This window comes from Leuresthes tenuis, unplaced genomic scaffold (genome assembly GCF_036924035.1).
Source record: "Leuresthes tenuis unplaced genomic scaffold, fLeuTen1.0.hap1 SCAF_2, whole genome shotgun sequence".
NCBI lineage: Eukaryota > Metazoa > Chordata > Actinopteri > Atheriniformes > Atherinopsidae > Leuresthes > Leuresthes tenuis.
Window position 1 is genome coordinate 3752119 of NW_027325356.1, and position 27541 is coordinate 3779659.

The following is a 27541-nucleotide window of genomic DNA, read 5'->3' on the forward strand; positions in this document are numbered from 1 at the left end:
CAGTAGAGGGGAGTGTTCCGCTCGGGCCCCAAATGTAAACACAGACGGTCCCGTTCCTAAATGTCGTTTTAACCGCTGTCAGACAAAACCTCAACATAGTTGTTGTCAACTTTGAACTTTGATGTTTCTTCCCCAGTTGACAGACATTTTCTCTCAGACTCCAGCCTCTCAGGTCGACTCAGTTATGCTGCTTCTTGCTTCTCAGTCGTTGTTGTTGTTACAGGAAAACATGTTTTACTGGGTTTTATCAGTGGAGAAATTAAACATGAGTGAGTTTATTCAAGCACTGTGATTTACACACTGTCAGTTTTCACTTTTAAAGCAGCCAGACTTTCTTATAATCTTTTAAAAAGGTCCTAATCTATAGTTCTCCAGCTTTATGAAGGTCTTTCAAATTTTTCTTTGGACATTTTCTGCTTTTTCACTCATTTTCAGCCCAGTTCTTGTACCTGATGTTTTTTTCTTTGTTTAAGCCACATTTCGTCCTGTTTCCATCCAATTCAATTCAATTTTATTTATATAGCGCCAGATTACAACAATTGTCATCTCAAGGCACTTAAGTAATATAGTCCAATTCAAGCCAATTGGAATTCAATTCATTGTAATCATAATCCAATTAATTCTTAATTCTTATAGAGCCAATTAAAAAAATAATATCCTACCTAAGGAAACCAACAGATTGCACTGAAACTTGTCTTCAAGCAGCCAGACTTTCTTATAATCTTTTAAAGCGGTCCTGATCTATAGTTCTTCAGCTTTCTGAAGGTCTTTCAATTTTTCATTGGACATTTTCTGCTTTTTCACTCATTTTCAGTCCTTGTACCTGAGCATTTTCAGGAGAATATGTTTTATCTTTGTTAAGCCACTTAACTCTGACCTATGAGTCATTCGAGCAGAAAAAAGGCTCCTAACTCAAGGGATGAACCAGTGTTGTGTCGACACAGAACAGACAACTTAGCAAAGAAGCCATTTTAAACTGGATCTTTAGGCACTTTGTCACAAAGACACATCATTTGTTCCCATTTCTTTAGCTGCATCTATGAAAAACAACAAAGAAAACACAGTTTGACAGACAGAAAATAGGATTTCTGCAGCAACAAGGTGATTCCCAAAGAGCTATTAGCTGAAAACTTGGCATATCTCAGCATGGTGTGCAGTGTGTCCTTAAAACATTTGAGGAAACGGGACAAGTGGAGGACAAAAGAAGAAGTGTCAGGCCTAAAAAACTATCTACAGCAGATGAACAGGATCTGAAAGTGATGTCCTTAAGAAAGAGGAAAAAATCCAGCTGTGACCTGACAGGACCTGAGAGATGCATCTGGACCTTCAGCTGATCCATCTACTGTTGGCCCAAGCCTCATCAGAAATGGTCTCCATGGAAGGGTGGCTGTCAAGAAGCCGTTCTTAAGGAAGGGAAACAGGGAGAAAAGGCTGAGCTGTGCCAAATGACACAAGAAGGGTGCCATGTAGATGTCCCCAAACTGCCTTTAAGCCTTTAAGCATACAGACATGTTCACTCTTTACAAACTTGATGAAGATGTCACTCAGCTTCTGTTTCTTTTCATCACACTCAGTAAGTTTTGTCCTCATCATGCAGTTGGATGAGCTAATTTACAGATATAAAGGAGTTATGTTCTCCAAAACATCTCGCTTTGATTTTTATGGCAGAAGGAACAAAATTCAGAACAATGACAGCTTGTTCGAGGATATTTCCATCTGCTGTTACCGAAGAAATGCAGTAATATTCAGATCATAATAGAAAATGCTTTTAAATGGCAGAAAGCAAGTTGTTTCCAGCTAAATACAAAGAATTAAGTACTTTTAGACAGCATTTTGTCTTCAGAAGTAACACCAATAACTGGTTTTATACCTGTTGTGCTGTAAATAACATCTTAATAACATTAAGTTTTATTTCTATGCAATGACTCCATGTAATTATAAGGTTTTGCAGCTCTAATAGAAGCTGTTTTATAGAGCTGCAGACCTCCAGATTTACTTGGCTGGATTTAGTTTGATCTGCATCATCAGAAATCTGTTTTTCCTTCACTTATAGTTGCTTCATTTGAATGTTAAACACTTTATAGAGACTAACAGGCTGATAAACTGTCACATAATCACTCTAACGAGCTTCACACAAACTTTTTCTGTCTTATTTTAGAAAAATAAATTAACTCTGTGCACGTAAAAAGCGCACGGACACAGCTTTTTGATAAGTGTCTTAAAGTTGTCCAAAAAACCATAAATATTTCAGACAGAATCAGTGAAAATCTTTCTCATTGAAGGCATTTTACATCAGCATACCTGTATTGGTGTGTCAGGGGCCCACGGGCGTGTCCAGAGGGGGCCAACAGGGGCCCACAGCCAGTATTTCCCCTCAGGAGGTGAATCCGGCCGTGCCGCTGATCGTTGTCTCACCAAACATGCACAAACATGAGTTTTCTGCAGTGGAACTGCCCATGAAAGCATCTGCATGTGTTTGTAAAGAGGCAAAGTCATGCTGGCCTTTATTCGGTGTTTCTTTAAGGTGCAGTTTGACATTTGGGACCCGCTCTTCACAAGAATTAATTTGGAAGAATCTATGTTCATTTGCAAATATGTTCAGTTTGTTCATGTTTCCAAGTTTGGATCCGAGGCAGTGCTTAGCTCAGGTGTCATTTCTGCCACTAGGAGGCACTTAGTGAGGATATTTCTGTTAGAGACTAAGAGGAAATGCCACAGTGAGGTAGAAAGTTGTTATATTTTGTTACTCCGTTTACTCAACACTCCAGTGTCCATCGGACTCTGTATCTCCAACATTTTACGGACTGTTAAAGGGAAACTCTGGTATTTTTAAACCTTATTTCTGGCATGAAATACGTTCATCTACTCACCGAGAACAGTTTGGTGAAAGTCGGCGTCCTTCGGAAGATATTTAGATAACTGGAGATCCATATAACGGAGTGAACGGGGCTTAGAGGATGCAGCCTCTAAATAAGGCCTTATCTGTCTTTATTTCACCAATACTTTAAGAAGAATGAATGAATGAACGCGTGCTATAGCTCTGTTAGCTCAGAGCTGCTGTTATGTGGCTACTTGCAGCTATAGGAGAGCTAACGGAGGGATTTCTACACAGGCACTCTACTGGGACCACTTCATCCACACGCCCCCCTGCAGCACAGCTTATTCACTCCGTGCTCTGTGACAGTCGGCTAACTTCACACAGAGTTTGCTGCTGATAGTTTTGTGCAACATGGCAGGATATTTATCAGATTTTGACGATGTGAACGACAGCTTTGAGTAAGATGGACGTTCTTACCGGAGTAAATAAGCTGTGCTGCAGCCATGCTGTGGATGAAGTGGTCCCAGTAGAGTGCCTGTGTAGAATTTAGGCTTAAAAGTTCCCCTTTAAGACAAAAAAAACCTTCTCTGTCTTCCTCTGGGTTTGTTGGCGGTTGGCAAACTATCTTAAAGGTGCATCACTGTGGAGGAGAGATTATGAAAAATTTAAAAAATCTAATTGAATTACTTTCTTTTAACGCCTAAATGCTGTCATAACTAATTTTATCGACCATTTCCCACTAAAGACAAGATAACGACGTCACATTACTGAAAAAGTCGGCTTCTTCCTGCATCACATTCGCTCCCTTAAAGCAGAACGTGTTTCATATTTTGTAGTTGAATAATAGATCTGTAATAATGTGATTAAATACAAGCAGCAAGAGAAAAAAATGGTTCTTTAAACCTTTAAGAGTCGCCAGTTAATTAGTGATTTTTCAGCAACTGAATCAATTTAAAAGACGTCTGTTGTGATGCGGCTTCTCAGACAGATCTTTGGTTAGCATTGGTTATAGATAGCAGAGATTATTCTGCACATATCGAGTTATATCAAGTGCCTTAAAAGGTGATTGTGAGCAGATATTTTTGAACCTTAAAACTGCGTTTCGGACTCGTTTTGAAGCACGCAGACTTTTGTTATCTTCATTCCTGGGCCTGAAACTGCCGTGGAGCCCCTTCGAGATGCCACAGTTCACAGCTCTGGTTTCCAAACTGACAGAAAACACTCACTCCTTCCATTTTGCATCGCTTTGTCGAGAGAAAGCAACAAACTTGATGTTTTAAACACAAACACAAGGCGACCGTAAGAGAGATTATTCTCCCCTCACCCCTCTTTTCAGCCCTTCTGATTTTGACTCTCTTGCCCAACACTATATTTGGATCCTGCACCTTGTTAAAATATTTAATATTTCATGAGAATAATTCATTTCCGTTCAGTTGCTGCTTGAAGAGATCCAGGTTGGGCTTCACCTGGGGGTATTTTCTGTAGATTAGTGGCTGTGGGGGCTCACGGTTTCTGGCTGTGTTCTGCAGAGCGTTGGTTAATTGCCCTGCTTGTAAAGTTGTTTGTTGTTTCTCTGTGTTCTTCTTTTCGCTGTTGCTGCCATCTCACTCCAACCGGTCGAGGCAGATGGCCGCCCTCCCCGAGTCTTCTTCTGCCGGAGGTTTCTCCTCCCAACTGTTGCCAAGTGCTGCTGAATAAAGGAATCTGTTGGCGTCTCTGTGTGCAGAGCGTCCTGAGATGACTCATATCGCCTTTCAACTAGCTGGTGCAGAATAGTAAAAGGTCAGAGTCGGATCGACTTGGAAACTTAAGAACTTGTTTGTATTTTAATATTAATGAGGCTTTTCTAAGTTGAATTGTGGCTAATTGATAAATAGATATTGGATCGGGGGAGGAGCCCAGATATATATCTGTAGATATATATCTGGTAGATATATATCTGTAGATATATATATATATATCTGTCTGTATATCTGTAGATATATAGATATATTTGTCCAAGGAGAAAAGAATTGTGGATGTTACAACTTTAATATTAATGAGGCTTTTCTAAGTTGAATTGTGGCTAATTAATAAATAGATATTGGATCGGGGGAGGAGCCCAGAAACACCAGCTAATTATATCTATATATCTGTAGATATATAAATATATTTGTCCAAGGAGAAAAGAATTGTGGATGTTACAACTTTAATATTAATGAGGCTTTTCTAAGTTGAATATTGGCTAATTAATAAATAGATATTGGATCGGGGGAGGAGCCCAGAAACACCAGCTAATTGTATCTATATATCTGTAGATATATAATCATATTTGTCCAAAGAGAAAAGAATTGTGGATGTTACAACTTTAATATTAATGAGGCTTTTCTAAGTTGAATAGTGGCTAATTAATAAATAGATATTGGATCGGGGGAGGAGCCCAGAAACACCAGCTAATTATATATATATATATATATATCTGTAGATATATAAATATATTTGTCCAAAGAGAAAAGAATTGTGGATGTTACAACTTTAATATTAATGAGGCTTTTCTAAGTTGAATTGTGGCTAATTAATAAATAGATATTGGATCAGGGGAGGAGCCCAGAAACACCAGCTAATTATATCTATATATCTGTAGATATATAAATATATTTGTCCAAGGAGAAAAGAATTGTGGATGTTACAACTTTAATATTAATGAGGCTTTTCTAAGTTGAATTGTGGCTAATTAATAAATAGATATTGGATCGGGGGAGGAGCCCAGAAACACCAGCTAATTATATATATATATATATATATATATCTGTAGATATATAAATATATTTGTCCAAAGAGAAAAGAATTGTAGATGTTACAACTTTAATATTAATGAGGCTTTTCTAAGTTGAATAGTGGCTAATTAATAAATAGATATTGGATCAGGGGAGGAGCCCAGAAACACCAGCTAATTATATCTATATATCTGTAGATATATAAATATATTTGTCCAAGGAGAAAAGAATTGTGGATGTTACAACTTTAATATTAATGAGGCTTTTCTAAGTTGAATAGTGGCTAATTAATAAATAGATATTGGATCAGGGGAGGAGCCCAGAAACACCAGCTAATTATATATATATATATATATATATATATCTGTAGATATATAAATATATTTGTCCAAAGAGAAAAGAATTGTGGATGTTACAACTTTAATATTAATGAGGCTTTTCTAAGTTGAATAGTGGCTAATTAATAAATAGATATTGGATCAGGGGAGGAGCCCAGAAACACCAGCTAATTATATCTATATATCTGTAGATATATAGATATATTTGTCCAAGGAGAAAAGAATTGTGGATGTTACAACTTTAATATTAATGAGGCTTTTCTAAGTTGAATTGTGGCTAATTAATAAATAGATATTGGATCGGGGGAGGAGCCCAGAAACACCAGCTAATTATATCTATATATCTGTAGATATATAGATATATTTGTCCAAGGAGAAAAGAATTGTGGATGAACTGCAGATTGGGTTTGACTTTTAAACTCAAAACACTTTTATAAATGCACTTGCAAACAGCGCCTGTGGATGCAGCTTTATTTGTGGCCAGGGCAGCATTCATGAACTCAAACTGCTGGTTTATAAATGCTGACTGGTGATAATAAACTGCATAAATGCAGTATAACCTTCATAACTGTGTTTCATTAGTGTAGAATCACTTGAAAAGGCTTCATTACCCCCATGTTGCAATAGAAGGGACCCACCAAACACTCACAATGAGTCAGAATGTGGTCAAATAGTCGATTTTCAGTAGGAACCTTCCTAACTGAGTAAAATAACTAAGATTAGAGCTGTTTTGAATTCTCTAAATGCAAAGAAAAGAAGCTCCAATGCCTCCTTAATTATCTCCCTTAGCAGAGGATACACCGAACCATCCTTTATAAGAGAAAGGAGATAATTCTGTCCAACAATGCCTCGTGGACGCAACTTTTATTATAACACTGGATTATTTTCATCCAATCTTACTGTGATTCGTTTGAATAAATATGAAGAGAGGAAGATTTCAGCAGCCTGTGCCGACCTTTCTGACCTTTTTGACCTTTTTCAGTCACAAACTTCGATAATAAATTAAAGTTCTATAATATCTTTAAAATCATACAGTTTTCATTTAACAATGTGATAAGATTGCAGCAGACGAAGCGTCTAAAGTGATTTTTGTGGAATATTTTCTGTTTTTTTCTAATTTCAGAGCCACATCACACCTTTATTTAACCCTTTGACCTTTTCCACGAGGTCAAGGAAAACCCGATAGGAGGTCATTTTGTTTACTATTCGATTGGACCTTTAGTTTAAAGGCAGGTGGGGCTATTCAGTTGGGTGCAACTTGCACTTTGTGCCACTAGGTGTCACTAAATCCAGCAAACAATAGACAATAAAATACCTCATTTACTTCTACTCCTGCTTCAACTTTGGCCCAATTCCAATTCCCATCTCTGGACCTAACACTTGGCCCCACCTCTCGGTTTCCAGATGAAAGATTTTAATTTACAGAAAACAAAGAGCAGTGGTCACATATCCCTTCAGCTGAGGCATTATTGGGCATTTGGATGGTGAGATGACCCCAGCAAAAGGAAAAAGGGCATCTTTTTCAAGCAAACGTCCATACTAAAAGTCCCCAACCACGGCTCCTGGCATGAGCCACTTTTGGTTTCCGTCCAACAGGGAGCTGGAGCTGCTCTCCTGGCCAAGAGGCACTTCTTTGGTTCTTTGGCTGTCAAATAGCAAAATACTAGTCCAAGATTAGTCCCTGGCTTCATACCAGCGCTGGAACTGCCTTGTTCAAAAAGAGATAGTTTGGTATGTGAAATTTTTCACCTTGTGTATCACTTTAGCAGTTTGTCTTGGTTCCTGATAGTTTTCAGCTGCTTCCCATTACTTTGGCCCAGTCTACACATACTTTGGTATTTCCTTCTTCGCTTGAGGAAAACTCAAAGCCTCCAGTTTTGAGTTTTGTTGGATAATGAAGCAGTGACTTCATTCCACTCTGATGTAGGAAGCAAAAACCTCAGATACACTTTCCACATGACAGCATGCAAACAGAGTTTTAAAAGGTAATTGTTGGCTGCTCCTATAAAGTGACTTTGCAAACACATAAAGAAAGCTTTGTTTATTTGTGGAATATAAGTGTATTTAGCCATTATTCCACCTGTATGTGTTTGTTGTGTGGTTGTAATTGTTTTCTTTGAGACTTTGAACCAACGTACACGGTTAGCCTTTTTGAGATTTTTACCTTTTTACCTCAATTTGTATTATTTTCCATGAAACTGATGAATTAATTCAAGATTTTCTTCTTCTTGACCTCTCAATGATTGTCTAAATAAAACTGAAATTACATTAAATTGAATCGCTGAATAATAGTAAATACTTTAAAGTAAAAATCCCATATATCAGCGTGTCTGAAGTCACCAGCAAGTGTAAAACTCCCTGAAAATCACAACCCTGGGATTTAGTTTAGTTCCTCTTCATTTGAAAATTCCTCATTTTTAAAGTACGTCACTAATTAAGTTGGCTCCGCCTCCTCTGCTAAGCCCCGCCCACTCACATCCACCCTGCTGGACGGGTGAAGCCAGCTTCTGGTGGAAATGTTCTGCTGTCAGCTGTACTGAGGAGCATGCATCTTCCATCCAGCAGCAGCCTCAGAGGATATAAGAGCCCAGTGGATAAACTATATCTGAGGCTAATGTTCCAGCAGAGTTAGCTAAAGACTGTGAATGTGCAGCAAACACTTTTCATCCCACTGTTTTAACAACTTGGTCCAGTTCAACGCTGGACTGAAGGAACTGAGCCACAAAAAGGGATCAGTTCCAGCTCTCAGAGCCTGAACTTCAGAGCAGGGAAATGGAAGCATCTGAGAAATAACTCCTCATGGTTTTATTTCTTCCTTTAGCAGCAGCTAACGCTAGCAGCTAACGCTAACAGCTTAGCTAATGAAGATGACGTACAGCAACTTCTAAGGAGTTACTGCTGTTCCTTTCTGAAAGATGAACATTTTTGTTCCCACATTACTTTGTTAGCTGAAGCTTTCTAGTTGAACGGTTCTGTTCTGTAACTCAAGACAACCTGCAGCTATGTTTAAGGTGTGTTTCCAACACAACACCGGTCCTCTCCTCACTCTCGGTGTGTTAACGTTACATTATCGGCATGTTTCTGAACTGTTTAATTAGGTTAATATATCCAAAATGTTTAAACGCAGTAATTAACGGTACACATGCATTACTACGAGTTACGCTGTGCACATCTCTGGCTTGGTCCATTACTGTTGATGAGAAGCATCGATTACTAGCATCTGTGGCTAACTTACAGCTACTCTGTTAAACTATTTCCTTCTTCAAAAAGTGTGGTGTTGAGCTCTTATTCAGTCTCCACCCCTCCAAACAGAGTCTGTCTCTTAGATATCCGTAAGATCTCAGAAAATTAAGTCAAAATATTTTGGTAAAAGAGCACAAAAGGCACAATATGTCACCTTTAAACCTCAGAGCCGACCATGGAAGGAACCATTTTTAGCCCACTGGACACCAGTAAGCCTCAACATGTAGTTTGTAGTAGTTTCTGTACTGGTTGTAGTTTTCTTCGCCACCTTCATGAGCAGCAATAACCACAACAAAGTCGTTAATTTCAAACATTTCATTATTTTCTCCACATTAACTTCGAAACAACCTCATAAACCAAAGAGTAAGAAAGAGCATGCTTGGGCATGCAATGATGTCACAACATGATGATGCCACTGGGTGCGAAGTATAAAACATACAGTAGCAGAGAGTTTGTTTTTTATATCATTCATAAACTCGGGGACATTTCGGTATCCACTGAGAGTTAAAAGCTAGCGTTTATTGTACACTGCTCTCCATGTCTCACGTCGCCTGGTGTTGCTGAATAAGAGAGACGAGAGGGAGAAACTCACAAACTGACACCAGATTGAGCAGGCTAAACAAACATGCTGAAAAAAAACCAACAAAAAAAACGTATTCGGCCCAAAAAGTGTCTGGGAATGACACCGTAGAAACCCCATTTTTCCCTTGGTGACTGGTCCTAAGGGGGCCTGAGGGCGACAAAACAGTGCATGCCATTTCGGGGTGAGGGGGGAGGTGTGAAGGCGGGGAAGGGGGAGGAGAGGGGAGGAAGTGAGGGACAGATTTATTGATTTAAAGGTTATTTGTCTCCTCTTTGCCTGATTTCGGGTCGAGGTTGAAATAAAGTTTTAGAGGGAAAATGAATAAATACGAGGCACTCAGCATTCTCTCTGTCTTGCAAACTGCAAAAAAGTAACAAACTTGAATAATAATGACACATAGACATATATAGTAGAATTAGTGGTTATAACATAACAGTCTCAAGGCTGTACAAAGGGGCAAGGCTGAATCCTCCTCAGTTTGTCAGCAGTTACTTCACGTGTTTTATTTTCTGCGTGCGGATGTTTGTGTGGTTCGACATAAAAATTCCACCTATTATAAATTCAGGTGTGTGTTGATGTTGATTTGGAGAATCAAACATGAATCCCATCAGATTCTGTGACCTGCGTTGGAGGTGAAGTGGAGGCTGATTATCGGGATGTGATGCGTACAAACGAGGACGGAACCGTGATGTTAAAGGGATAGAAAATGCACTTTTTAAAACCCCACACAGCCTCATGCAATGGTTGTGTGTGTTCGTGTAGCTCGTAGAGGAAAAAAAGAAAGAAATAATGACGGAGCCCTTTAAAATGGATCTACTCTTGCAGCATAGTTTTGTATGTAGCGCATAGTGCGGATAGAGACTGAAAGGAGAAAGGGTTTGAAGGCAAGAAGGGGTTCGGGATGGAGTGTGTGCCGTGCTCTTGGTTAGCATGTTGCTCATATTGCTCATGCTAACCAGGAAACAAGGGTTGCTATATTTTTGTGTAGACTGGTGGAAAAATGGGCAATGCTGCCTGTGCCATCTCCAGTCTGTGAACCTGGACACCCGTGCATGCGTGTCCTGATTAAAGCTGCTCTCTTTGCCTTCTTGGGTCTCGCACTCAACCATCTTTCTGCACATGGTTGCAAGATCAAAATAAGCATTTTAAAAGGAAGGGTGGTTCTGTAGAAACTGAAATGGGCTTCAACGGAGGTGAAACGACCAGTAGCAACAATAGAAAGGCTCTGCTCACTCGGGCTGCGGGCTCCAGTCGAATCGGAAGAATGTCCGTCTCAGTAAGTAATAATATAATATACCGTAGTTATCAATAAGTCTTAGTAGATCATACCTGTATAAGCTTAAATAAAGAAGTGAATGAAAAGAATGGCTACTCCAATATTGAGTAAAATGACCATAACCACCAGAAAAGAGCTGGAGCCCTAAGAGACAAGAGAGGAGAGAAGAAGCAATTAGTCCACTTATTGCACAAATGATCACATTGGAAACAAATGTGAGGCAAAGATATGCTGCAGCTGCTCAGGCCAAATTTAGACAGACGGCAATTAAAAAGTAATCAAGAACTGCTTACTGTGGCTCAATTTCTCCCTTTTTGGGTGAACATGTCACCTTTTGTGCAGGCGAAAGTCTTGTAGGTAGGATTTTTATGGGATTTTCAGCTATCTTGCTGCTGCATATGAGTTACTTTTCCAACACAAATACATGAACCATGAGTAGAAGAAGTTAACTAAAAGCTTAAAAAGACGTAGGGGCATCTTAGTTACAGCTCCAGGTGAGTATTTATGTGGAAAACAGCCAATCACAGAGCTTAAAAAGGACACCCTGCAGCATGTTTTGGGATTTTTTTCTTAATTCTCTCATCTTCTGTGCATGAAAAAGTGCCACGAAGTCATTAAACCGAAGCCAAATGGGTTTGTTTCATCAATGCAAATGTTACTGCTTTTTTTTAACACCTCAGGCTTGTCTTGTTTTATCTTAAAGTATAAATCTTTTAAAGAATAATTAGATAAATGAGGAGATATAGAGAAGAATAACTGAAAAAATGACAAAATAAATGAATAATTAAAGGCATCTAGATCTTTTTATTCATTTATTTCTGTATATATTTTTAAATTAATGTATTTTTTTACTTATTGCACAAACATTGCTTTATTTTCTCTTTAATGAATATTTATTTCTTGACTGTACAGAGTGCAATCAGTAAAAAATGTGGATGTTAAAGGTTTATCTCCATTTTGACTTTGCTTTTGCTCTGAGCCAGTTGGACTTGAGCCCAGTTTGTCTGCTATTTTTCAATGAACTCAAAGAGGAAAATACACTTATATCATCTTCACTGTCCACTAAATCTGTTAATTAACTACTTTGAGGTGAGGAATGAGCAGCATAGCTGCCCAGTCTTCATCTTCGAGGCCTAAATTCAAATTCAAATTCAATTTAAGCTTTTCAAAAGCAAAGGAATGTAAAAATTTCGCAGCCATATTACTTTTTTCTGACCTCAAATGTGATCAGAAACAGATTTTGGTGGATATATAAGATGAAGAAGTGATGGATGAAGTATAGTTTATAAAGATGATTATTTCAGAACAAAGACAAAAGCATAGAAAAAACAAAATGTGGAAGAATAATGAAAAATAAGAGCATATTAGATGATAAATGACCTGATTTAAAAAAAAAGAGAAAATTACATGAAATAAGTAATTAAATACGTTTATTTAATAATATGTGAAGAAATAAATTCAGAATTGTTAGTTTTTAATTTACTCAAAAAAATGTACTAATGAAGTTTTGTGTATTTTACAGATTAATTACTTCTTAAATCATTCCTTCGGTGGCATCAACATTAAAGCTTTTTGCATATTCCTCTTCCTGCAGTTAGATTAACATTTCTGAACAATAATCTCCTTTATTTGCTCAGAGTAAAAGTCTGTCTGCACGTTTGTACCTTTGACTTCTTGTCAAGGAACCAGTTTTATCTCCTAAAACAGATCTTTGTGATTCATCTTGGATTCTAAACCCTGTAAATGTGAACCACAGAGATTTCCATCTCTGAACTCATCGAGCTTTTAAGCGACTGTGAGCGGGAGCAGCTTTTATAACCGAGTTAATCCTGGAGTATGACTGGAATTGTGTGATTTAAAGCAGCGGCGTGTGGACTCACTGAGTTTGATTTGAGGGTGAGATGCTCTCCTTCCTGCTCCAGAGTGATGGGCTGAGACTTTAGAGGCGGGGAGAGGGTGAGGTCTCTGTGCAGCGGCCACTCCTCCAGCTCTGCCCCCACATTCAGGTTGTCCAACATCTGTACAGAGTCCATGGATCCCTCTCGGACCGGCCGAAGCCCTCGGGATCGCAGCCTGTTGTTTTTAGGGGCCGGAGACTCCTGGCCCAGCCCCCGAGTGTCCGGACAATGAAGCCTCATATCAACCGTATAGTCATTCATCCTTTCCTCGTCCTGCTCTGTGAGGCGCGAGTGGGCAGGACTCCACCTGAGGGTGCTTTCAGCAGTCCACCCTCCGGTGAGGCCGTCCAGCCTTTGGTCGATCACAGCATGCTCGTTAAGCTTGTGGTTGGAAGGGTTGTGCTGCTTCGGATGGTGGTTGGAGTAGACATGCTCTCGAGGGCTGTAACTGGAAGAGATGTGGTCCTTTGCATTGTGATTAGAGGAGATATAATCTTGGGACTTGTGATTGGAAGAAGCATGCTCAGAAGTCTTGTGATTGGACATGTTATGTTCCAAGGCCTTGTGATTGGATAGAATGTGCACCTGCGGCTTGTAGTTGGACGAGGAATGCTCGCAGGCCTTGTGATTGCTGGAAGAATGATCCCATGTTTTGTGGTTAGAGGAGGAGTACTCCCTTGACTTGTGATTGGAAGAGGCATGCTTGGACGGCTTTTGGTTGGACAAGGAGTGCTCCCATGCTCTGTAGGAGGAGGCGTGCTCCCGGGACTTGTGATTGGACAAAGATATCTCCCGTGGCTTGTGATTGGACAAAGGAGCTTGCTCGTGGCCATTGATTTGGCCCTCTTGCTCCTCCAGAAGTGACGGCGTGGTGGAGCGGCTACTGCCTCCTCGGTCCGGATACATGTCATCCGTCCAATTGTTAGCTCCGCCCCGAGGCAGGTCCATCCCCCGCCCCTCCACCAGCACCTGGATCTCAGCCCCGCCCAAATCGTCCACAGCGCTCTGTCGCATGAAGCAAGCATTTCTGGGGCGATGGGCGTGTTTGGACGGGCTGTGAGGTGGTGAGGTCGGGACACTCAGCACGGGGCTGAGATCAGGTGTTATCACAGGCGGCGTGGTGTCCGGCGTGCACAGCTCCGGACTGTCTGTTCCTGTGGAGATGACCTCATGGTCTTTGTCCTTGGCATCCTGGCGTTTGGGCCTCTGACATTCGAGCCCTACAAGAAGAGGAGAGCAGCACCAGTGAAGTGATTTGGCAGCAGTACACAGCGAAACCTCCAGTGTGAGTGTGTCTGAGTGCTGTCTGCATGCAGGGTAGCAATAGGAAGGATGAGCTGGAAACAAAATGAATCTGGTGCTGCTGGTCTACAGAAGCTTATGTAGTTAGACTGAATTATAGTAAAACACTACACAGGAAATCCACATTCACATCATGTATTTCATTAACATACTGCCTCTTCTTGTGTAGATTTCACATTAACATAATGTGAGTCGATGCCTGATTTAGTCACAACTCATGAGTAATTGTCACAAAGAAGTTCTCTCAGGGAAAATGAGAAAAGCTCAACAGAGGCAGTGAAGCTGAGATAAAAGGTTTAAGGTTTATAGGCTGTCACTTTCTCTTTAGAAGCTGATTATTTCAGCCCAGAAATCATGGCCACAAAATAACTTTTAAAAACTGTAGATGCTGAACTTATCTACAAGGGAACCTAAACTCTGCTAAATGGAGGGGAGGAAACAAGATTAAGGATTTAGCCTCACGCTGTGGAATATTAACTATTTCAACAACAAATGTTCGTCAATCAAACTGCTACTACTATCTAAATCTAGATCTGATAGCAGCATAAAAAGCACCCAAACTGCAAGTTGGATTTTATCCCAAAAAACTTGAGTTCAAAGCAAAGTTCTTCAAAACAAGAGGAGCTGTGCAACAAAAATCAGACAAAGCGAGAGCAACGAAACAAAATCCCACAAAGAACAGCAGAACGCACACAAAGCACCAAACAATAAAGCAAAAAGAACAGAACAGAAGTAGCAAAAAAGCATTTCATGAAAGAATAAACAAAACACAAAGGATAAAGTCAGTTTATCCACCTCCACTCGAGTCGAATGCCACCAAGAAGCTAAGCTAAGCTAATCGGTAAGTTGTAGTAGCTTGATTCAGCTTAAATGACATAGTTATTACATTACCATCCCTATTAAGGTCAGAATTAAGTTTAGCTTAGTTTTAAAAAGATAGAAAACTATTGCAGTTCAAAGGCATACATCATCATGGTTTTAACATTTTCAACAATAGTCTTATTTAGTGAAGCTACTCTGCTCGCTAGCTAGTTAGCTTTTAGCATAATCAGTTTATTTGGGGGGGTTATTGTCTCCATTGCTCATGGTTTATTAAACTGTTGTGTTATGCTTGAGACAGAGAAATAATGTATTATTAAATGTGAGAGAATCAGAGATAAAAGCTTTAGCTAACATATCATTAACTATCAGAAACTGCTTTTTATTTCCTCTTTGTCTCATTTTTATTGTATCATGATATTAATATGCTCTTATATTCATGTGGAATAATCACAAATAGCCTTGTTTTTATTTGTTGGCACAGTATAAATAGACTGAATCGAACTGAATTCCTTTTACAATCTGACACAGTTGTGCGTCCGCTGTCCTCTCACCATTGCCATAGATGTGAAAGGAGGGCGAGAGCTCTTTGGCAGTTATCCGGGCCAGTCGACACTCCTCTGTGGCTTTCTGTGCCACCCCCTCAGCAGCCTCTGCCTTCCCACGAGCATGGCTCATCCTGAACAGGACAGGTAAACGTTACTGATTCTGTATCTGTGTGCTTCTGCTTGGTTTGGCCAAAATTGGCAAAAATGTTGAATAGAAAAACAATTCTGGGTGTACAATCGTGTTGGCCTCCTCAGAGGGTCCAGGGGACCTCATGCCTCACATTTTACATTAAATCCAAAACATTTCCAGATTAAATATGATTTCAAATGTATTTTTTACAGTAAAAAGGGGTAAAATGATGAAGTCAATCCGGACTCATGCGTGGCATCAGCTTTCTCTGACCCAGATAGAACCAAAGGGGTCATAATAAAAAGAAGGAGTTCACAGACTGGGAACATCTTACCGTGACATGGCGATCTGTGCTTTCTCCTTTGCGATGTCCGCTGCCTTCTCAGCAGCTTCCACAGCGCGGTCCACCTTCTCTCGGATTTTACTGGCCCTCAGCGGGATCAAGTTTTTGCGCTTTCCACTCACCAGCACATTCTGCTTGTACTTTCCTTCCTCTTTGGTGCCATCAGGGAAGGTGGTGCATCCATATCCGTGCCTCTTGTTCCCCGCCCATTCACCTGCATAATGCAGGCCATCTGAGCGCCGACTCACACCCCAGCCGGCCCTCTGGTCGCTCCGCCACTCTCCAGCATACATTTCAGTGACAGTGGCGTCCACCGGGGCGCCTTGTTCGTTCTCGCTGGTGTTGGAGTGGATGTCGGATGCAGCAGAGCTGACGGTGCTCATGCCAGCCTCGCTGCAGAAGGAGCTCTGCTTGCTGAGCTGACTGGCCAGAGAGCTTTTGGACTCGGACCGCCGAAGCTTCAAGCCACTGAGGATGGACTGCCGGAAGCGGCCTTTCCTCTTCCTCTGCCGTTCTGCCTCGCTCGGCGCCATCAGAGCGAAACCGCCTCGGCCCACTGGGCTCCCCGCCAGCCCGGCCACCACGCCGTCTGTAGGCGTGGTGGCGACGCCGTCCTCCAGCACAGCCGGAGGGCCGTGACTGTGCTCGGAGCGGAGAGAGTTTATGGATGTTCGCAGAGGGAAGAGGATGACAGCTGCCATGCCGTATGGTACGCTCTGCCGCACGCCATAGCCATGACGCATCCCTCCCAGCCACTGGCCTTGGTAGGTTCCTGAAAGACGGACAGAGACGCAGCAAGAGTCAGACGCGAGCGCCGTGCACAACATTTACAGTCTACCAGGTTTTTTTGAGTGTCCAATCTCTGTGAAAATGGATCCACGGTTACCTTTTACATGGAACTTCTGGATTTTGGGAACATTTTATACATTTTAAAAAACATCTTGTAGACGTCTCGTTCTCTACTTTGCACCTTTAAAGTGGTCAAAGACTCAGGAAAACAGCACATCACACATAATCATTATTAACAAAGAGGCTGTGCACTAGAATTAGAAAAATCTAAATTAAATATATATATATATATATATATATATATATAATATAATTATATCAACATCTGTTCAATATTCAATTCAATTCAATTTTATTTATATAGCGCTAGATTACAAAAATTGTCATCTCAAGGCACTTAAGTAATATAGTCCAATTCAAGCCAATTGGAATTCAATTCATTGTAATCATAATCCAATTAATTCATATAGAGCCAATTCAAAAAATTAATATCCTAGCTAAGGAAACCAACAGATGCAATCTGTCCTCTGCACCCTAGAAATTGAACTGTTGACTGTAAGTTTCCACCAGGTTGCCTACCAAGAGACTTCATCTCTGTTACCTGCTGACGCTGTGATGTCATCGGCTCAGGTGTTGCTAAGCTACAAACTCAACACCCCAATGCATTCATGGTGATCTCTGGAGAGTTTAACACCTTTCTCTCTCTGCTGCACTTCCAACTGTCCAACTGTTTATCAATTGATGTTTATTCTTCATTTTCTTTATTCCTTATTATTTTTATTCCATTTTATTTTTATCAAGTGCTAACTAAGTATTATTCATTTCATTTGATGTGTGGGTGGAATCAGACAAAAGTCTCAGACACCTAAGCTCTCTATGGACTCAAATGAGAGGAAAAAGAGACTTTTCAGTGGGCACTGAAGCTCTGTTTCCTGAAATTGTGTCACATGGTTTTCGCCACTGATCCTTGCCTTTAGGAGATCAGCAAGAGGTCCCGAGTCTCTTCCTTCCATTAAGAGATGGCGATGCCTTCAAGGACTTGTAGCACAAAGCGATAACATACCGCTGAGCAGGATCAGAAGAGTTTAAAACGAATGTATGTTGGACGTGCCGCTACGTTAATTTCAGGGATAAAGATAGCAAAAAAAACACCCCCAAACCACAGCCAACTAGCACAGCCCTTATTTTATGGCACCACTCTGTCGAATGTCAAAACATTGAGATGTGGAAGTGGAATTTTACAGACCAACAAATAAGAAAAATATTACTTTGTCAGAAGCACACTGTTGAATTAAAATACATTAATTTGTGCTGGTATTGATCCACTGCCAAGAAACTACAAGTTTGACGATACTAATACAGATAAAGTAAGTTTTTCGGCATCTTCTTCTTAATGTATATCATGTGCTCTCATTTAGGGGAAAACATTGATCAGTTAGGCAAAATTTGAGCTGATTAAATATAATATATATGATAATAATGGAAATAAAATGTTTCACAAAAGCACAAACTACTATTAGCTTTCGTGTGCAACCCATTAGCTTTTATTCCCAAAGTCCTCTCATGTATAAATAAATAAATATTTATCTAGATAACGATACCAAAGTTGATATTTGTATTGATCTGCCCACCCCTAAGATCTATTAGAAATACAACCTAGATATGTTTAAATTTACTGAATAGAACACAAATCATATCATTCATATCAAAATGTCTTGTAATCCACTCACACAACACTTCAACTTAGTGTGTTTAAGCTCTTTCTTCTCATCAATCTGTGAATTCAGCTGGAAGCATGAAAAATGTCCGACTATTTCTTCCAGCACCAACGCATCAAGTTTAGTGTTGTTTTTGTCCAACATTTTCCCAGAATCCTTGGTGCTAAGAGGAAGTTAGCGCATGCTAATTCATTAAGCTAACCTTAGCATGTTAGCATGTTATAGAAAGAGGATGTTAGCATTATTTTTTCAGCATATCTGTACAAACTCACAAAGGTTGAGCATGAATTTCATTGAATTGAATTTCCTTCGGGATCAATAAAGTATCTATCTATCTATCTATCTATCTATCTATCTATCTATCTATCTATCTATCTATCTATCTATCTATCTATCTATCTATCTATCTATCTATCTATCTATCTATCTATCTATCCATCCATCCATCCATCCATCCATCCATCCATCCATCCATCCATCCATCCATCCATCCATCCATCCATCCATCCATCCATCCATCCATCCATCCATCCATCCATCCATCCATCCATCCATCCATGAATGACAATAGAAAGCACATGCAACTGCTTCCATTCACTAGCGAAACAAATCTGAAGTGATATTTTGAAAAGCTTCCAACGAGAAATTAATCAGACATGTTTTAATTAGCTGGTTTGGGTTGAATAATTTAGGCCACATAATGTTTCCATTGGGTGCCAATATAGGCCACTTTGTTAGCGGCTATAATTCAATAGAAGAAGTAGTAAAAAAACAACAACTGCAGTGGACAACCACGATAGGAAAATGGGGCGAGCTCTTCCTTAGGAGTTACTTTAATTTAATTTAATTTAATATTAACTCATATCTGAGAAGACAGCTGTCATCGTGAGAGTTTATTGTTTGCTGGAAACAGCTGGTGAGTCACATCGATTTAATCTCAGACAGCTTGTACATGAGCCACAGACTTGTTTCCATTCCCTTTAATGTGAATCAAGTCTTATGTTCCTTTTCTTTCCATTTTTATCATTTCCATTCACATCTAACACCAATTCTACTGTTTTTGGTCACTGGCACAGATGCAGCGTTACCACACATTGATTCTTGTTTAATTGCACAGTAAATAGATATAAAATCCTCTATATAACGTGCCAAAGCTCTGCTTTGTATGAGTCAGTTGCAGCTGATGTTTTAGTTCGACACTGAAGGGTAAAAGACAAGAGTATTTAGAAAATATTCCACAGTGTGGTGAAGATCCAGAAATGAGTGTTGGAGCTCTACACATCTTCGAAAAACTGCTGAACACTGCCAACTGAGGCATATTGGCACAGCATTAAATGTGTGAAAGTAAATAAAAGAAACTCTTGAAAACAACCCAGAATAACACCAGAAATTTGGCATGTATGTACTTTGTAAACAACAGACCAAGAATCTTCACGCCTGAGCTGTTTGGCAGATTAGTTGAGGGGGAGTGTGTAAAAGACTAAATTCCCACATCAGCTCCAAACCTCCTGGTGGAAGTCGAGCTCCTGGTTTTAACACTTGTGGACAGGAAACTCGACAGCCTCCAGTCCAGCTCTCAGCTCATCAGTTTCAGTTACAGCAGAGCTCGACATAAGAAGGAGCTGACAAAGCAGCAGAGTTTATTTTCTGAGAGGCATTTCAGCAGCTGTCTACACGACAACCGACTCATTATTATTTTGTAGGAAATTAAATGACTTTGGGTGTAATTAGTGCACTGTTTGTTTCACAGTGAGAAATCCTTTAAAAAGTCTTCACATTTTAGGCTTTGGTGTTATGAAGGATGGGAGGCAATATGTTGATTCTGTAAATATACTCAATGAAGTATCCGTATTTAAGCTAAATTCACTTTAAGTGGAAACTTTTGTCTCAAAATACTCAACAGAAATGCTCAGAAGATCTTAAAACCCCAGCTGTGAGTTTAGCTTTTTATTGGTTGACTTGAATCTTTCGTGAAATCTGAGCTAATCAATAATATCTCGAACAAAACTATAGCTCAAATAAAAAAATTCTTACTTTTACTTTGACTTATATTTAATTGCAAATGTACCCAAAATATTTGATGTTTATTACTTAATACTAATTGTTAAAATATATCGATTTTTACATTTCAGACCAGCAAAACGTTCCAAAATAGGCTGGAATGGGGCAGTTTAGGGCTGCTATAGAGTCCTTTTTTAAAAAAATCACCAAGGAAAAAGCGACGCTTTGAGAAGCAAAGATAGTTTATCAACAAACGGATGTTTGAAAATCACTGAAGTGATTAAAAACAATGTTCCTCAAAGAAAGACTGGAAGGGATCTGCATATTTCTGCCTCTACAGAGCAGAATATCATTAAAGCATTGAAGGAATCTGGAGGAGTTTCAGTGTAAAGGACGAGGGAGCAAGCCTAAGCTGGACACCCGTGACCTCTGACCCCCGTCATTCATCAGCAGCTGATAGAAGCACCTGGACAAGGGATTACTGTGGAAACCTTTGTCAAGCACCACAATACAGAGTTCCATCCACAAGCTTTACTGTGCAGGAAAGAAGCCTGATGTTAACCTCGTCCACTTCTCTGGGCTCGGAGGCGTCTGGGATGGACCGTCACACGGTGGAAACGTGTGCTGTGGTCAGACCCATCAGTATTCCAGGTCTTTGTTGGAAGAAATGGAGCAAAGAGCAAAAGCAGCATCCAGCCTGCTGTCAGCAGCCAGTCCCTGCAGCCAGGCTCTGTGATGGTATGGGGTTGGATCAGGGGGCAAAGCTCATTTCCACTTCTGTGACGGCAGCATTAATGCAGAAAAGTTCCCTGAGATTTTACAGCAACATATGCTGCCTTCAAGGCCACATCTTTTCCTGGGACGTCCGAGCATTGTTCAAGCAGACCATGGAAAACCACATTCTGCCACAGTCCAAAGGCCTGGCTGAGGAAGAAGAGGGTGCTGGACTGGCTGCCTGCAGTCCTGACCTTTAACATTAAGATGACTTTACTCTCATGTTCACACGAATGTTAACATGAAATTACTCCTCCACATTTGACCCATCCAGGCCGACACCTGTTGAACACACTCATGGAGACAGATGCCAATCACTGGAGGGGTGGGCAGCCAATCACAGCACCCAGGGAGTACTGTGCCTTTCTCAAGGGCACAGAAGCTGTGGCAGGGAGGTGGAGCCACCCCTCTAGCTGTGAGAGTGGGAATCCAACCGCCGACCTTCTCTAACTGAGCCACGGCCGCCCCAAAGGATCAACCCCAATGTGATTTGAACCTTCTGATCTGGAGTCAGACGCACTACCGTTGCGCCACGAGGTCTAAAAGAGTCACGAACAGGATTCGAACCTGTGTGGGGAAACTGCCTTAACCTCTCAAACAACACCCGCCTGTACTGCTGCATACCTTAAGATGTGTTTGCAGGAAGAAGGAAGTCTTCATCACCTGGTTTCCTCAGAGTTAGAACAGCTTTAAGTGTTGGCAGAAGGAAACAAAGTGGGAAAAGATTCACTGTCCTGACTTTTATGGGATGTGTTCCAGGTCTTAAATGTAAAAATGGATGTTTTTTAACAGAAAATATGAAGCTCTTCAACAAGATTTACTTCTGTTTTTAAAAGTAAGGACAGAAACGACCGGTGGAATACATAAATAAATGATTAAAAGTGTCCAGGGTACAGGGTTCCAGGTCGACATTAAAAGTTAATCTCTTCAAATGTGGGTAATGACGCATCTCTGGAGAGATTTTCATGAAAATCTGTCCATGATAAGAAAGTAACAAACCTCCTGAGTGAAGGTAAAAATGAAGACATAACTGAGAAGTCTTGAGCCACCCATCGTTTTCTGAAGTAAATATATATATAAAATATTTCCAGGATAATGGAAATAAATGTATTGATCTATTGAAAGTAGTGCAAACATAAATATGAATAGTATATAAAAAAATTCTAAGCAGCTTTAAAGTGAATCTCTGGTCTGAGCTCCTTTATTCTCCAACACAGCCTGAACCCTCTGAGACGAGCTTTCTGTCATTTCTTTAAGGAGTCTTCAGGAACAGTTCTCCAGGCTTCTTGAAGGACATCCCAAAGCTCTTCTTTGGATGTGGGCTGCCTTTTGTTCCGTTCTCTGTCAGATGATCCCACACTGCTTCAATAATGTTGAGGTCCGGGCTCTGGGGAGGATTCATCCCTCCATAAGACCTGTTGCCACTGATTTTCAGTCCACTTCTTGTGTCATTTGGCACAGCTCAGCCTTTTCTCCCTGTTTCCCTTCCTTAAGAACGGCTTCTTGACAGCCACCCTTCCATGGAGACCATTTCTGATGAGGCTTGGGCCAACAGTAGATGGATCAGCTGAAGGTCCAGATGCATCTCTCAGGTCCTGTCAGGTCACAGCTGGATTTTTTCCTCTTTCTTAAGGACATCACTTTCAGATCCTGTTCATCTGCTGTAGATAGTTTTTTAGGCCTGACACTTCTTCTTTTGTCCTCCACTTGTCCAGTTTCCTCAAATGTTTTAAGGACACACTGCACACCATGCTGAGATATGCCAAGTTTTCAGCTAATAGCTCTTTGGGAATCACCTTGTTGCTGCAGAAATCCTATTTTCTGTCTGTCAAACTGTGTTTTCTTTGCTGTTTTTCATAGATGCAGCTAAAGAAATGGGAACAAATGATGTGTCTTTGTGACAAAGTGCCTAAAGATCCAGTTTAAAATGGCTTCTTTGCTAAGTTGTCTGTTCTGTGTCGACACAACACTGGTTCATCCCTTGAGTTAGGAGCCTTTTTTCTGCCTGAAGGGTTCAAAGGTCAGAGTTAAGTGGCTTAACAAAGAGGAAACACATTCCTCTGAAAATGCTCAGGTACAAGGACTGAAGATGAGTGAAAAAGCAGAACATTTCAGACCTTCAGAAAGCTGTTTATCAGGACCTCTTTAAAAGATTATAAGAAAGTCTGGCTGCTTGGATGGAAACAGGAAGAAATGAGAGCTGGATCAGAACTGTGTAAAGTAGCCAAAATTGAAGCTTCATCATGAAAACATAGAAATAAAGCTATTGATTTAATTATGTAATTATCCCTTTTCATCACCTTTGTTCAGTGGTCTTTATTCTTTATTCAAACCGTCTCATTCTGACTGAGCTTCGTGGATCAGGAGCTGTCCGCGGTGCTGAAACCAGCCGCCGTCCCTGTGCACGAGCCTGGCCTATAATTCGGTCCTTCATCGTTTCTAATGAGCGCTTGCTGTGTTGACAGCTCCCTCGGTGTGTGTGTGTTTGGGGATTTGATGGAGAAAACCTGCACATTTACTGGGTTGTGGAAAATGTGTCAGCTCGTGCGTGAGCTTTTCATCTGTCGGCGGTCTTCCACGTGAGCGGAAGACCTGTGGCGTGACGCAGTCTCTTTCTCCCGCTCTCGTCACATCTTCGCTTTTAAATTTGGTAAATAAGGTCCACTCACTGACCTCCTCCGTCTCCGCCATCCGGGTCCTCGGAGGCGGCCTACATTACAACCCCCTGAAGTGGGGATAAATTAAAAGGATTGGCAGAGGAGGAGAGCCAATCAGAGAGCGGGAGAGCCTCGAGCTGGTCTCTAGTGACACGCTGACCCGCTGTCTCCTCGTTACCATGGAGACATGGCATCACAGAGGGTGGAATTAGAGAAGAGAGGTGGTGAAGGTGTGTTTTGATAAGTTTAGACAACTTAACGTGGCTAAAATTAGACTCGTGACCTTTTTTTTTTTAAGCTTTTGAACCTAAACTTTTTATTCTTTAACCGTTTTCTCTCTCACGGTTGTTGTTTTAGGGTCATTTTGTTTATTTCTTCTCATTTTGTGCACATTCATTTTCTTAGTTTGTGATCATTTTGCATTCTTCTAGTTATTTTTGTATATTTATGAATGTTTTCCTTCTCTTTGTTGTCACTTTTTGTGTTTGTTTTCCTTCTTTTCGTGACTATGTGGCGATTCCTGGCTTCTTTTGTGATAATCTTGTTGTCTTTTTCTTATCCTTGTTGACTTTGTAGCTGTGCTGTTTTTGCCTCTTTCAGTGATATTTTCCAGTTGAAGCTGAACTCTCAGGTGTTCATTATAAATCTGATGCTGGACCTTAGTTCTTGCTGCAGAAGAACAATGTGTGACTCCACTCTGACCCTCCTCTGCACACATTTCATACTATCATGCACCCTTGACCCGTTGGACCCCCGGTTTTGCACCTGGAAAGCCTCATCAGTAATCTATTTGTGTGTGGATGTGACCTACATGTTATTTATGTAGGTTGCTTTGGAAATGTGTTACGGTGGATTTCAGCAGCAGGCAAAGTAAGCAAGTTGCTCCACTTTCAGCCTGAGAGTCAGTTTGTGGAAAAATACAGATGTTTTCTGGTGTTTGGGCTGAAAGTTCCTTCCCTTGGCCTTAACCCTGTTTTGAAGTGGCAAGGTGGCCTCTTTCTTTCAGGAATCAGTGTGTGGTGGTGATGTTGGTGGTGCTAGGAGCCGTATGGATGACCCCTGAAGGAAAAGGGGCACCTTACATCTGGAAAACTGAGTTTTAGGGTCAAAGGGAGGAATTGTGATTGGAGCACAAGAGGCTCTGATGTGTGAGTCTTGCAGAAGGTCTATGTGGGCATCCTTACCTCCGTCAGAGTAGGTTTCCGTGCCGTATCCGTCCTGGAGCCCGTTGCTCCACGTCCCCTCGTACCGGGCCCCGCTGGCCGTGCTCTCCAGCTGCCCATAGCGGCCTTTAAAGCCCTGCGTCCACTCCCCTCTGTACTCCCAGCGGCCTTTGCTCTCCACCCCGATGCCATGCCGCTTACCCTGCGCCCAGGTGCCCTGGTAGCTGTTCCCGCTAGGCCACGTGTACACGCCCAGGACCTCAAAGCCGTGGCTCCAGGCCCCCGCGTACTCCCCCTGACCCTGGGGCCCCGTGCAGACCCCTCTGCCATGGGCCTTACCCTGCTCCCACTCCCCGCAGTACGACCCCCCGTCATCAAAGTCAAACCTGCCTCCAGTGGACATGCATGAAACAGGTTTAGGCAAATCCTTAGAATGTCAAGAAAAAGCAGAAACTCAGGCGTGCTTCACTCAGAAGGAGGGAGGAGGCCTCGTGTGAATCAGGTAGCATGGAGGTGCAAGGCCTCGACTCTCCCTCTGGTCTCGGTTTAGGATGCACAACACCGGCTCCTCCTTTTAAAAACAGCCGGCCGGGACCTGAAGAGCATCATCTAACCGTGGAGAAGCAATCCAAGCCTCAGCGATGGGTGTGGAGTGACGAACACAGCAGCCGTACATGCTGCTTCCCATGGGCATGCAGGCTCAGAGTGCTTCTCCTCCTCCTCCTCCTCCACTTCCTCCTCCACCTTCCTGCTCCACGCAGCCTCGCAGGCCCGTCGCCTCGGCCGTTTAGCAGGGCGCTCCAGACGATCGAGGCCTAGGCTTTTCCAGCAGTCCCACAGAGCGACGGCGGCAGTGGCGACCGAGCTCGGCTCAGTCAGACATTAGAGCATCCCAACATCCCTGCTGCACCGAGTCGGCTACAGGACGGGGATGCTGCTGCTGCGCTGGTACGCCATTAAAAACCCACGGGAGCAGAGAAGTTGAAGGTATTTCTCTAAAGCATGACCAGGAAACAGGCTCAGAGACGCACGTCCATGGTCACACAGACTCAGCCTCGGCAGACATAACGAAGTGTGAAAATCCCTCCGTCTCCCTTTTCCTCCCTTTTTCCTCCCCTCTGCTCGGCTGTGATCTGAAGACGGCTGCTGAGGATGAGGATGCAGAAGCTGAAATGCCTCCCGTCTCCCCCTCTTTGTCCTCTCCGTCTCGGCGTTCGTCTAAATCTGGATTGTTGTTGTAAAATCCCACCAAGTCATCAGCCCTCTTTGGTTTTTTCGGCCTTTCTATCTCTCCCTCTGTAAAATCTGCTCATTACAGGACTGTTCCACCCCAGCCAATACCCCTCCCCCACAAACACACACACATGCACACCGAACACACACTCCTTCTGGCGGCTCTTAAAGAGATAGAGACAGAGGGATGGTGCAAATAGCTGCATGTACAGAGCTCACTGCTCTTCCCCTTTGGGGATACAGGCTGCTTCTCCTAATTATCCAGCCTCATTTCACTCTGCCTCTCAAACTCCTCCTCCCTGACTGAAATCTGGTCACTCAGCAATCTGTTTTCCTGTTAACCGGAGGTTTATGTGCTCATTGATCCCGTCTATCCCAGATAATTATTGTTAGTCTTTTTTTTTTTAAATCTCTTTTTGCAGCTAAGCTTTACTGAAGACCGCCCACGGGCCTCATTTAACAGCAGAAACGCCACAAATAAATGCCAACTTCATCGCCACCAAACACACTCGTCCTCACATTTTTCTAATCAATAACTAGAGCCTGCTGGTATTGGAAATCTTTGTGTCATGGAGCTGTTGGATCAAATGTTGAGCAGAGACTGGAGTTAGAGAGAATCTAATTGGAAAAGACGAATAAACTCATCATGTTTGATGTGTCTTTAATTAGTTTACGTGGAATTACAGAACTCAAACTTCATTGTTAAGGCGCTGAGTTTCTTCAGCTGCAAGAAAAAGGAAGGCAAAATTTCTAAGAAATGTTTATGTAAATCAAATAGTTAAAAGATTCTAAAATAAAAAACATAACTTTTGCATTTTTACCTTGTTGAATAACTCTCTTAAGTCCTAATATGTTGAAATATGGAAGATAAACTCCATGCATTTCCTACAGTGTGTCAGGCAGACACAAAGGCTGATGTTCTGCAGTAAAAAACGGTTGAAAATCACATTTAAATTTGACCACTTTGACTTCAAATCATCATCGAAACGTTGCAGCACTTCTTTCTGAGAATACAACGCACTCGACTTCAGGTCCGAAACACTCAAATGAGACAGAAAGAGTCCAAATTAAACCCTGTGTTCACTGCTATGAATCTCAGTGGAAAGAAATGTATATAAATGGAAATGTAAATAGAAATGTATAGAAATGTAT

General features: G+C 41.4%; 1 protein-coding gene across 1 annotated transcript; it reads right to left on the minus strand.

Moving 5' to 3' along the window:
• Window positions 1–9455: 9455 nt before the first annotated feature.
• Window positions 9456–26944, minus strand: jph3a (junctophilin 3a). Its single transcript, XM_072379883.1, has 5 exons — window positions 25178–26944; window positions 16046–16826; window positions 15588–15712; window positions 12895–14132; window positions 9456–11158 (listed from the first exon to the last, which is right to left on the minus strand). The coding sequence occupies exons 1-5, from the start codon at window positions 25557–25559 to the stop codon at window positions 11078–11080; spliced, it is 2607 nt and encodes an 868-aa protein (XP_072235984.1). The 5' UTR covers window positions 25560–26944; the 3' UTR covers window positions 9456–11077.
• Window positions 26945–27541: the final 597 nt, after the last annotated feature.

Bases quoted from the DNA above. Each gene is read 5' to 3' on its own strand.
- jph3a (XM_072379883.1), bottom strand. From the start codon at position 25,559: ATGTCCACTGGAGGCAGGTTTGACTTTGATGACGGGGGGTCGTACTGC. The intron at 16,827-25,177 runs GTAAGGATGCCC...TCCGTCTTTCAG, and splicing joins GGAAACCTACTCTGACGGAG to GAACCTACCAAGGCCAGTGG. The intron at 14,133-15,587 runs GTGAGAGGACAG...CTCTTCTTGTAG, and splicing joins CTTTCACATCTATGGCAATG to GGCTCGAATGTCAGAGGCCC.